This window comes from Osmia lignaria, chromosome 13 (genome assembly GCF_051020975.1).
Source record: "Osmia lignaria lignaria isolate PbOS001 chromosome 13, iyOsmLign1, whole genome shotgun sequence".
Taxonomy (NCBI): Eukaryota; Metazoa; Arthropoda; class Insecta; order Hymenoptera; family Megachilidae; genus Osmia; species Osmia lignaria.
In genome coordinates, this window is record NC_135044.1 from 3,502,270 (window position 1) to 3,514,438 (window position 12,169).

Sequence of the window (12,169 nt, forward strand, 5' to 3'; positions counted from 1 at the left end):
GACAGTGGAGTTCGGTTATCGGTGAATTCGGACACGGGCTATCCATTACGAATCCACCGGTAGAGTTCCGTCCTATCAATCTTTGCAAACGCCACCCTTCCACCCTCTCTTTCTATTCGCTCGAGCCAGCCTATGCTCGTCCTTTTCTCTCTTCGAAGAAGCTATCTATAAGCATTCGGTATTCGCTGGATGTTCGATGTCCGAAGGCACGAATCAGTCCGTTAATGCATGCCATCGACGGCCAAGTGCCCACCAGTGAAATTAATAGTCATCCCTGTTCACCTTCTTTCTCACGTTTCCATCCCCATCCCTTTCGATGCCTGTGCCTCGAAAAATAACGTTCCAGCTGGAAAATGGACCCGCGATATGGACGGATGAAATGTTTTTCCACGGAGAGTAGACTCGATTCAGGGGAACGGTCATTTTAATTCGGGGATGATAAAAATTGGTAGCTTTCAATAAAGCTGGTTTCTTTTAATTTTTCTTTATCTCGTCGGACACTATGGATTCGTACACGTATTCTAAATTTTTTATAGAAGAATCTGTTACCTGTAATGGATTTATGACTAATCATGTTCTCTTGGACAGGGGGTGAGAAAACCGAACAGTCACGTTCTTTTTCACACTTTTCTCCTTAATAAACATCCATCGACCAATGGGAAAATATCACGTGAATATGGGATCGTGTGAAAATTGAATAAGGATGAAGATGAGTTGGCAGGAAAAAAATGCAAAATTTAGATTTAACACTTCAACTGTTTAGTCGGTTGCCATTGGTCGATGCACGGTAGTCGAGTGGTGGTGGGTAGAAATGGATTGAAACTTTTGCGAGGAAGAGGAAAGATATTCACGGAGCCGCGGTCTAATTATGAGCTCCAGGGATAAAGCTGGTATTATGAGGAACCGTTCGTGTATTTGTCGCGAGCTACACACGCTCACATACTCGTGCAAAGTAAGAGAGACGAGAGTGTCGCGCATAGAATCCGTAGACTTGGAATTTCTGCGTATCCAGTCGCATATGGATGGATAGATGGATACTGTACGCTTGGTTGGTTGGTTTGGAAGAGGTGTTGAATATATGGGGTGTGTCGGTAGTCTAACAATCAGATATTATAAATAAAATTCAACGAGTGCTCAATTATCAATAGATTCTAAAATAAAAAATTATCAACATAATGTATTTCATTAAAAATTAGGCTCACTTGCATATTTTTAAGATCATTTTTTTTACCGATTTAAGTGATATCTTTGTAAAATTAATGATTTTTATTCCCATGTTTATTAACCGAGTATTACTCTTGAAACTTAATTTTTTGGATTCCCTGTAGAAGCGGTTAGACGCGTTTTCAGGCTGCCAGAGAGGGTAAAATGTTAGAAAAGAAAGGCGTCGGTGGACAAAAAGGCAAATGTTATTCGTAATATTCATCAGGCTGCATAGCGGTTCCATAGATTCGCGTTATAATGCGACGGGTATATACGTCGCCGCGTTATTAATACGATAATACCGGTAATACCCGTATATATCGTAATTATAGCGAAGCCTGCGTCTCCCATAGGCCTCGTTTCTTTCTCCACCCCCGTTTCTTTCTTTCTTCGTCGTTCCGTGCTCGTTTGTTCCCTTCTTTTTCACCAGGTTCAACCTGGCCTCGCGCTTTGCCCGTGTCGCGATGCGTCGCGTCGCGACGCGGTTCGACGGACAAAAGCGACTCGCTGCCGACATAACGATTCTGTCTTCGTCACGTGCTCGCGAGAAACGCGACTAACGAGACCGACCAGCCAGAGAAAACCGGCACAGAGACCAATAGAAACGTTAGATTTCAATTTCAATATTTCCTTTTGTACCTTCGTTTCGCCCCTTTTCCTTTTCTCTTCTCGCGCCTCACCCACCTCGAGCGTTTCCACGCTTCCAATGCGAGCCTTTCGAAGCTGCACGCTAATTTTTCTCCCGGCAAAAGGCGTGAAAACTCCAAGATCCGCGCGCTTCCTCATTGACGATCCACGGATTATTTATATTAAACGGCACTCTTGTCGACGGCACTGGTTTCATCGCGATTCACCTCTGACGCGTTTGCGTTTCTTTCAATGACGCTGATGAATTCGCTGCTTGCTGAAAACTGATTCGCGATGCCTTCTGCGACGCTGAAAAAAGAGTTGTTTCGTTTCGGTTGGGTGGATCGAAGGGTGCAAGGTAGCGGGGACTATTTTCATCATTGGATCCGAAGAATTTTTTTCATTATAATATCCTTCAGTGAGCGAAATAATTGCATACATGTTACTTAAGGTGATATTAAAAATTTCGATATCAACATTTTATATCATGAAGGATCGCTTTTCATGAATCTCAAAATCCAACAAAACCTTCAAGGGTCTTATGATTCTTTTATCGCGTCGTTTGTCGCAGAGACACCCCATCATCATTTCCTCTCTACCGAAAAAGAAGCAAATTAAAAACAATACATATTTCAGCCGGCGGAAGGTAAAGGTCGGTTCGGTTGACGGCAGCAAACAATTTCCAATCACCGGGCAAATCGTGGCGTCGTTCATAAATTAACCGTTGGTTATCGATAACCCAGTGCATAAGGGCAATCGTGACTCCTTCAACGATGATTACCACGAGCTGCAATCGCGATGACGCGCGGATCCAAAGGGGCCACACAGAGTCCCGAAGGTGTCGGACTCGACACGTTTCGGAACTGTTGCCACGCTAACGAACGCCCATAAATAATAACCCCGTGCACGCGGGCACACGTACAACTCGTACGTGGAAAAGGTGCCGGTTGATTTATCACCGGGAGACCCCGTACGACGACGTACGTGATTGGTACTCGCAGGTGTTGCTCGCTCGCTCACCGGGCACCGTTTCTTGCTGTTTGAACTCGATGCCACGCACCGTCACGTCAAACGTGTTCCTCGTGTCGTACGGATCATCGATTGACCCCCCGCGATATCTCTCCCGTCTACACGGTGCTCGTGGCTATCTTCAGATCGAGCTGTTGTGGGAAATCGAGCTCTGACTTGGCTGCTTTTTCAGGGTATTGATCGAGAGTTTAAATCGATTCGAAATCGTGTATTAAAATTCGGAATGATTTGTAATATTTTCTGCGACTAAACGCGTCCAAAATCGTACCAGTTCGATAACTAACAATAAGTAGAACAGACTGGCAGAAGAGATATACAAGTATCCTTAGCGCAAGGAGGAAAATCTGGTTCTTAATCAAAACCCAGGAAGCCAATGCCCGTCCCAGCATCCAGATCCGTTTCTCGCACAATGGGAACGCGAGCAGGCATCGATACGCGTTCGCGTCCGAGCTAATCATCATGATTATACGAGTTCGCGTCCACGGATGGACAGCTGGACAGAAATCTCCGCGTCGAGTTCCTTTAACTAGATAGACATGGGACACACCGGTGATCGCCGTGGAACGATCAAAGACGCTTCCTATCGGACGCGTTGGGTGGCACCTTTGTTCACCGGTACGTACATTAGCAGCTATCGTTTCTCCCGCGGTCAGATCCGATCTGCCACTATCCTGACACATCTGACAGCCAGCGAACCCGTCAAACTGACCCTGAGTACCAGCGGATTTGGTCATGCTACACGCGATACGGTACTTTCTTCTGCTTTTTTCTACTTTTCGAAGTGAAACGCGTGAACCTCGACAGCTCGTGAGAGGACGTGGAAGAAGTGGTAGTTGATTGTAACGTATCGGTTCGATGCATAAGTCCACGTCAGTTTCATTGATTTAAAATGTTCCCAAACTCGCTAGGCTCGTTTATATAAATCACAACGATTTCCCTCGGCGGATGAGCTCTACGAAGGCATCGAAAAGTATCGATTTCAATTCACTGCGATCCGAGTCACGTAATTCCGACATCTCGAATATATGATTTCTTCGGTGACAATTGTCGAGCATCGATTCACCGTTCTTTTTATCGAAGAAAAGAACCCCTCGTCGTCGATGTACTTTTCTTACCCCGTGGATTGAAATAACATCGGAACGAGGTCCTTGGGTATCAACCTATCGATACACCGGTATCGGTGAGTCTATAGAGAGAAACCGAACGGCCGAACGAAGGCAGATACCGATTCGCCGATAGGAATTCCATACAATGCTAATTAAGGAAAGGGTTTATTCCCGGCCAAAGGGCACGAAAGGGAATTTGTAACACACGTGGATCACAATAAGAACGTTTACGGGTCACAATGTCGTCCCGTCGAAGGGTTCTTCCTTCTTTAACATCCCCTTTTCGCTTCCTCTTCGATCCGCCGCTAGCCTCCCGAGCAACGACTATCACGCTTTTTTTCCCTTTTATTCGCGACAATGCGATTTCTTCGTTGTTCCGTACATTGTCGCATCGTTGATCCGTGAACCAAGTGCCGTTCTCGTTCGCGTCTGATTATTAGAAAATATTATTTTTGCATAAATCGAACGGTGATCGTCGTCGTCGATGGGACAGATGTCGATACGTGGAAACTGTTTCTGGAACGCGAGGCAGGGAAATCGGTTATTGAAGAAGACCCGGTGTCGTGTTACAGAACCGTTTCCCCGTGAGAACGATCGCGGACATTCGATTGAAATCCAACAGTCACAGACGGCACCGGAGTCGAATCTTGATCGCTAATTGATATTCATCATCGAGAAATCTTGGTCATAATGGGAACGCGATATCTCGGTTCGAGCTTCTGCTCGATTTGCTTATGCATGTCGATGATTGAGAGCATTTGAATAAAATATCTCTTTATCATAGGTATCTCTGATGGTTGTGCTGTGATTTCGAAATTAGAAAATGAGAAATACAATTATACTAATAATTGAACCATTAGATTGGACAGTTCAGTCTTAAGACACTGATTGCCTTGATGATTAAATAATTCCTAAACAAGAGAAGAATATTAAATATCAGAAATAGAGAATCATCATAGTGGTAGCAAACGTTTTTAATAATTCATGTTACTCTATATACCATATTAAACGCCGTGGAAATCAATGTGTTAATCAGTATTATTTCATTGGCAACAAACTGTTCGTTGATTCAAGCTATTTTGTTCTGTAGAAAGGAAACAATTAATCAAATTTCATAATGAAAGAAAATATAGCTGTATCTGCAACAAGTTTCAAGATTCCTTTCTCCGACTTTACATCATCTTCTTAGACACATCATTCACTATCAGAAAAGTATTAGAGATTCATAAATTAATCTATTCATACAAGCTACATATGAATCACATCCAAACAATCTTTGTCAATTAAGTAGTAAGATGAGTATTTTTTTTTAAATTTCTAAAGATGATCTGTTTGAAGATCAGAAATCACAATCATCTTTTAAACCATCGTTACTGGCGAATTTGATTCTTTAACTGTCCACGTTTTTGAAAAAAGAGAAAAGATCGTGGCCAGGATCGCGAGTGAAATAAAGTGTCGGTGAAAAATCTTCACAATGCAGACTGTAGTCGCAAGCAATGGGCGTCGAGGGGCGTCGACTGCTAACGTTACCAGCGTTCCACACGATTCAGACCGATTTCGAAGAGAACGAGAGAAAGAGGAACGTCTGTCAGGGGCATCGTGTCGCGAAGAAAGCCGGGGAAAAAAGCTTCGGGAGAAATAAGGGTGTCGAAAGTCTCGACCAATCCCCCCCCGCCCACCCCTTTCACCCGTCGAGTCGGTCGTACGAGTACGACGGTGCAGGGACGTATACAAGTGTCAGGAACACGTGTCACCACGGTGCTCGAGCGCTACTTTAAAGATGTCACCGCGCCGAAATTGGTCCTGATACGTTCGCCTTATAATCTAACGCGGATTTCCTGTTATCTGCTTGCTAATCGTCGTTCAGACGTGGATCTTCATATCGTTCTAAAGCTTTCGTGGAAATTGTGAAGTTTCATAGAAAAATTCAGAAAACCACTTTATTGTCAATAGAAATCCTCTATAGTCATCTGTTTACAGAAAGCTTTATGGCCTTCCTGTCTATCCAGTTTTCTTAACGTTTTCCCGTTCAGACAGGACAATTCGCTTTCATCGACACAAAGGTTTCGAGGAAATTCGAAAGAAAAATTTGCATCTTCTCTCAGTGTGCTTCGCGTTGGAGGCGAGAACGATGCTGGGTCATCTTCGAAGGGACACAGAGCTGGTCTCTCCCAAGGGGACGTGTCCTTTAATAAGCTGTCCGCCATTCATTCCCGATCTCCCTTTTTCAATTTTCATTGACGCCCGTGCGGAGCGTGTCACGGACCATTAGCACCGTAAATCCATTGATAGATTTCCCTTCTCGAAGAAAGAAAAGGGAGATGGGTCAGCGTCGCCTTGCACCTGCACTTTTCGCATACTTCTCGTTCACCTGACTTGCGAATAAAATTTTTCTTAAGAAAATATTTAAAAGAGGCTCCGATCATTTACGCGTCTAGACTCTGACGATAGGAATTTAAATAGAATCAAGTCGGAATCCATCAAGCGTCACGATAAATCTGGGTACTCGAAGACCACCCCAATAAACAAATTCTTGTTTCCTTGCCGGAATCGCTGGAAATCACCGGCATCCCCGTCGATTGTTCGAACGATGGAAGGTGTCATCGAATCGAATCGCTCTCCTTGTTGAAGAAGCAGCAATCTTGGTATACCACCAGGGTAATAGGTGTCGCGTTCAAGGAGACCGTCGTCCTCCAGAGTAAATTAAACGTCGAATTTAGGCGATTTACGGGCGAGAAAGCACCGCGAGAAGAAGAAGCTTCCTCCAATCTTCTAACCTCTTCTTCTTTCGCGGAATCGGTTCGATCAATCCGTAATGCAAATTCGCGATGGCAGGCAAGCACTAGCGAACAACGGGCCGGATCGTTGACAGGAGAAAATAATCCGGCATATCGAGGGTGGCTTCGACGTCAGGGATATCTTAATCAATGCCGTGGAGTTTTCTCTCCCGGACGATCCAATCCAGTTGATAAAAGTGATATCCAGGGGAAGGCAGGACAAGTGGCCGACAAACAGATCCAGCACGGAAAAACGGATAATTATCGGGGCTTGGTTCCTAGTCTATTTACATATCCTACCATGACAATCACCGACACCGTTCGACCACCGCGGCGGATTTAAATTAAAATGTTGTTTGCCCCGATACTTAAATCGCGCGAGCTTTGTCTTTCCTCTTACCGAGAAACCTCTTCAGCTTTTCGCCTCGACGATCGTTTCGACTCGAAGGAAATGCGAGGAAAGATTGGAAAGGAATCGAGGAAATTGATAAATTGTATTGCAAGAACGAAGCAATTATCTTGATTTTAGAATTTCATGGAAAACGAATTATACACGCTTAATCGTACGGTTTTAATAGCGAATATAAAAGATTATTGAAACGAGTTAAAAACTAGCATGTTCACGCTCGAATCGAGCATCGTCGCGCGTGAAATTCAACAGACGGATTATAATTTCTAGGTGTCGCGCGCGACGAAGGCGACGGACAAACGAGCCGGACGGGAAAATTTATCGTAACTCGGTCGAGAGTGCGCGGGTAGAAGAGTGATCCGTTCGCAAAAGTGCACGATGCGAGCGTTAATTGAATCGTCTGTTTGCCTCGTTTGACGAGCCACGCTTTTCAGGAGATATTTAATGGCCAGTGGCAGAAACAACGTGACGTCGACGACCGATGCGCGGTACAATGCCGCCACGGCCATGTGCAATTGCATTTTGAAAATTGCAGCTCAGTTGCGCCATCGATCCCGCTAGTTAAGGCAGATACGTTTCGCTACGAAAGAAATATAACGAGATGCTTTTTTTTCTCTTTGAATTTTCACAAACGGTGCATGAAACAACCAGTGACCGGTAAACTATGCTTCTACTTTCGGACCATCCTCGCAGCTTCCTGTCTATGCTCGTCGAATACCGCCCACCACTCGACTTCCCGTTGACTTTCGACGTCTTTCAGTGCGGCCGAAATCTCGTTCCGTCCGTAAACCTCGTCCATTATGCTTATCCAAGCCCAAAAGACCGTGGTCCCTTCGAGACGTTAACTAGGTGCTCGCGCGACAAAAAGCTGTTTCTGTTGCGACCGCCGAGACGAATTCCCGAAAACGCGTTCATTGTGGGTGGAAGAGGGACATTGTCGCGCGCCTTGTCACTAGGAAGCCGACAATGCCGTTAGAAAAGAGCCGAGACCCTGAGTGAAACGACACCGGGAACGATTTCCAGGGTGAAAGAGAGGGATGGACGGTCATCGGTGATGAAATTGTGCTGCCTCGGGACGTGATCCTCCCCATTCATGGAAGCACGGACGGGAAAACGGTGAATGGAAGGTTGGAGAATGGGAACAGGACGAAGGTAATAATATCGCGTTTTCGACTGTTCGTCGTCGAAGAGGTTGCTCTTTTCGTACCTTCTTGATATCCTTTTTGTCGGGCGCCGGTAGATTGGCTTCTTCGCGAGGATACAATTAACCAGGAAAGATTCGAGGTTCTTCGAGCTGAGACTTGGATTATTGAGAAATGGAAATTGAAGCGAAGTATTAAGCTGTGATTATAAGACTATAGTCACAGTTAATTCTACTGTCTCCAATTTAAGAGATTTCTGTCAGGTGTTTTATTTTTTTCGAGATTGGCTCCCAAAAATGTATAAAATATAATATAATACAAAAATAATAACATGAGATGCAAAATTAAATTAAAATTGTGTCTTCTTTCATGGTCCGCCGTCCGAGGGTTAGGAAACGTGTTGTTATATTTCTTAGTTTTCTAGGAATGGGGCCAATCACTGCATAAGAGTCTTCAGCTGTATACGTTACTCTATATTATACAAAATATTCCGTTTGTCGATGCAAATGTATTAATCAAAACTCATCCCCGAGACTCGGCAACCCCATCGAGAGAAACGGCCACTTTCAACGTACGGCGGCAGGATGTATCCGTTTGTTAAACGTCGAATCCTTCGTATACGAGCATTATACTCGAGTGTGTACGGTTATTCGAACGAATTTTACGTTACATTTCTCTCGAAACGCAGACATAGGTGGCGGAGCCCGGCACAAAGCCCGTGTAGATCTATCGGGTTCGCAAGGAAAATTGCTCTCATTGAAATTCAAAGTCGCGACTTATTATTGCGAGCCGGGAAAAATTAACATCCGAATCCGAGGGCAGGAAAGAACGATGCTGGATGGGCGGTGATCCGCCGCGGGATTTATTAACCCGGCGAATGAATGCGAAATCGATCCGGTTACTCTTGAATCGCGCATACACCGTACGCGTTTGTGTGAAGTTTTTGTGGGTCTCGGATCGAGGCGTGGCCCGTAGAAGGCAGCCGATCTCGAGTCGCCAGCATCGCAATAAACGATTATTTATCGGTGGGCGGGTTTCGCCAGCCGAGATCGATTGAGTCGTTGGCTGCTTGTCGTTTAACGAACACCACCCTGTATCCTCGATTCCACCGCGAACGATTGGTTATGAATTTCATATGAACCGATCGGAGCCAGATGCGAGCCGCAAGGTATATCGATTTCCCTCTGTGCACGTGAAACGATCGTTTCTTCTTCGATTTATCGACGGGGCACCGTAGTTTTTATTATTGTTAATAGTATGAATAAAATATGAATACATAGGGTGCAAATGAATTTTCAGGGGTGTAAATGGAGAATGATAGATTCAGGGGTTAATCGGTAAATGGAATATTAAAAGCAAGATTAAAAATTGTGATATCTTTTTTTATTGCTCAGATTTTTTACATAGAGCCAAATGGCAAATTTCGATAATTAGATAAAGGGATCTTTTCGAAGCGATTAACTAAGCCGAAGGATCAGGCTGAAGACGCTCGTCGAACAATATGGTGGCTGGGAGTGTAAAATCAGCGGGAAATTGGCGTCGCGCGTCGATTCGAGCGATTTGACATCGTCTATTCCGACGATTGGCGCAGCGTGTGCCATTTCGACGTCGCTTACACCGGGGCCCGGGTCCACTGTCATGCAAAACCGCGACACAAATCTCGGTTGCCGAGATTCCGATTGCCATTGAACGGGATGCAGGGGGTTGGCGAGTGTCGGCTGGCGGTACGCGAAATCGCATCGAGTCGAATCGATGTTTCCAACCGCGTGCTCCTCCAGCGTTTTCTTCCGTCTCGCTCGTACCTACCGCTTTCCTCCTTCCTTGCCGAAGAAAAGGTATCCTTGCTACGCATATGCCACTTGCCTTGTGCCACGAAAGGGTGGCGAAAGTCGTGACGAGAAAAAAATCGTACAGGGGATCCGGTGTTACGAATTCTTTCGACGAGAGCAGGTAATACGCGCACGCTTACGACCGACGCGTCGCGACGCCGGGATACCATGATCCTCCGGGTGGTATGAATAAATTTCTAATCGGCCGTTAACGCCTCTCCCCCATAGGTAATTCGACGTATGGGTTGAATTTGAACGGTTATACGATGAGTAGTAGATTTTTCTGGCACTCTTCTGTTTTTGATTGTTGGTTAGAGGCTTTAAAAGTGAATAAAAAATAATTATTTTCGAGTCTTAATAATTAACAAACTTCTGAATTTGTTTTTAGATGGATAAGCCGAGCATTCCCACGCGACAGTAGTGAATAGTGACGTGAAAGTAAAGCAGCAATCGTTCTGAACGAATTTCAAGGCACGAAAAGAGTGGTATTCCGATTGGAAGGAGCAACAGAGATGGCAGTAGGAGATCCTGGAAGAAAAGGAGGAGAAAAACGGCGAACAGGAGAGGGAGTGATGCCGGTAGCAGCAGGTAACAATACTTAAGCTCGCTTCCTACAATAAATGCTGCAAAAGGGTCCGCCCTCTGTGTTGTATCCTTCGTTCATCCGCGCCTTTGTGCCGCGGCTCAGGATCTCTCTTCTCGCCGGCAATGGGATTTATTAACAGCACGACGAATTTATTGTTGCCCCGTTAGACGAAACTAAATCTCTCTCCTTACCGTTCGACCGCGAACGAGCCTGATTTTAGCTTCCTGCATCTCGTTTTTATTACCCTCCTTCCACCCTCTTACTTGAACTGTTCATCTTCTGAAACAAATTTTAATTACTTCAATTATTCTGAATTAACTGTCACTTCTAAGTATAAAATTTTACAAAATTATAGGAGCTCCCGGGAGCAAAGTTTGATAGGTCTATAATTTTTAATATAAACTATGGGAAAAGTAATCGTTCAGCCACCTTCCGTGCGAGGGTGTCGGAGCAGCAACACCTGCCCTCTCGACGTGTCACGAAACACCTTTCCGTTTGAAACTTGGTCCATCTACCTGCGCAAAGTCTCGCCTTTTCTCTCTGTTCTACGAACGCACCCCAAAGGTGACCTCCCCAAAGAAAGAGAGAAGAAGTAGGAAGAAAGCGTCAGGTTTCATTGAGGGTGGTTGATCGAACGAGACGAGTCCGTGGGTAGAAACGGCCTCTAATGGCCTGAAAATCCGAACCCACGCGCATTCCGTCGGCCAGACCGCTGGGCGCCTTACGCGCTCTCCCTCGTCTCCGCTTTCAGTTTTTGGCGGGAACGACCAACGGCCATTCAGACGATCCAGAAGGCGATTGTTAATGCCTCGATGGAACAGGTATTTGACGGACGCTTCGGACACGAGCGTATTTCACGATCCAGTCCGGTTGGAATCTCGAGAGTCCGACAGCCTGATTTCTCGCAGTCGATCTTTCGATTTTCAATTAACTGCATCGTGGTCTATTTAATTATTTCAGTTTCCTGCAATAATCATTGAAATTTCATGAATCAAATGATTTTTTATTCGAGATCAATTCTATAGATACTTAATTGTTTGTGAAAGATAAGGCTCGAGAGGAGTATCGCAAATCAGCCAGGTTCAGATCCGCGGAAGTAAAAGGATTACGCGATCGGGATCGCGAACGTTAACCCCGTGGCTACCGATTAAATAGCGTGAATAAAGGAGCGAGAGGTGAGACAGAGGGCGAGAGGGGGCAAAGGGGAGGGTAAAGAAAAGCCTGGTAAAGTTTGCGCGGAGAACCGGTGGGCGTCGAGCGGATCCTCGACAATGGGTCTGCGATCGGATTATCCAGCGCGTACACGCGTTTTGCGCGTACGTGTAACTTTAAATCGTCGAACAGGGCCGTAAGCAGGGCCAAACACGCTCGCTCGACCCGCCACAATAGGGAAGTTATTCTCTCGTAGATCTCTTATCTGCTTCGATCCTCGCGGAAAAGCGTGCAACGACCCGGTAAAGT

General features: G+C 45.3%; 1 protein-coding gene across 3 annotated transcripts in view; it reads left to right on the forward strand.

The window, feature by feature from the left end:
• LOC117602310 (uncharacterized) overlaps positions 1-12,169 on the forward strand; it is a 91,058-nt gene that overhangs the window by 48,252 nt on the left and 30,637 nt on the right. For 2 of the 3 annotated variants that reach the window (XM_034320160.2, XM_076691768.1), the window contains exon 2: positions 10,511-10,710. In XM_034320160.2, coding sequence (XP_034176051.1) covers positions 10,635-10,710 — 76 coding nt within the window. In that variant the 5' untranslated portion in view covers positions 10,511-10,634. Of the gene's footprint in view, positions 1-10,510; positions 10,711-12,169 lie in introns of those variants that run through there. The other variant, XM_076691767.1, reaches the window with a different exon arrangement.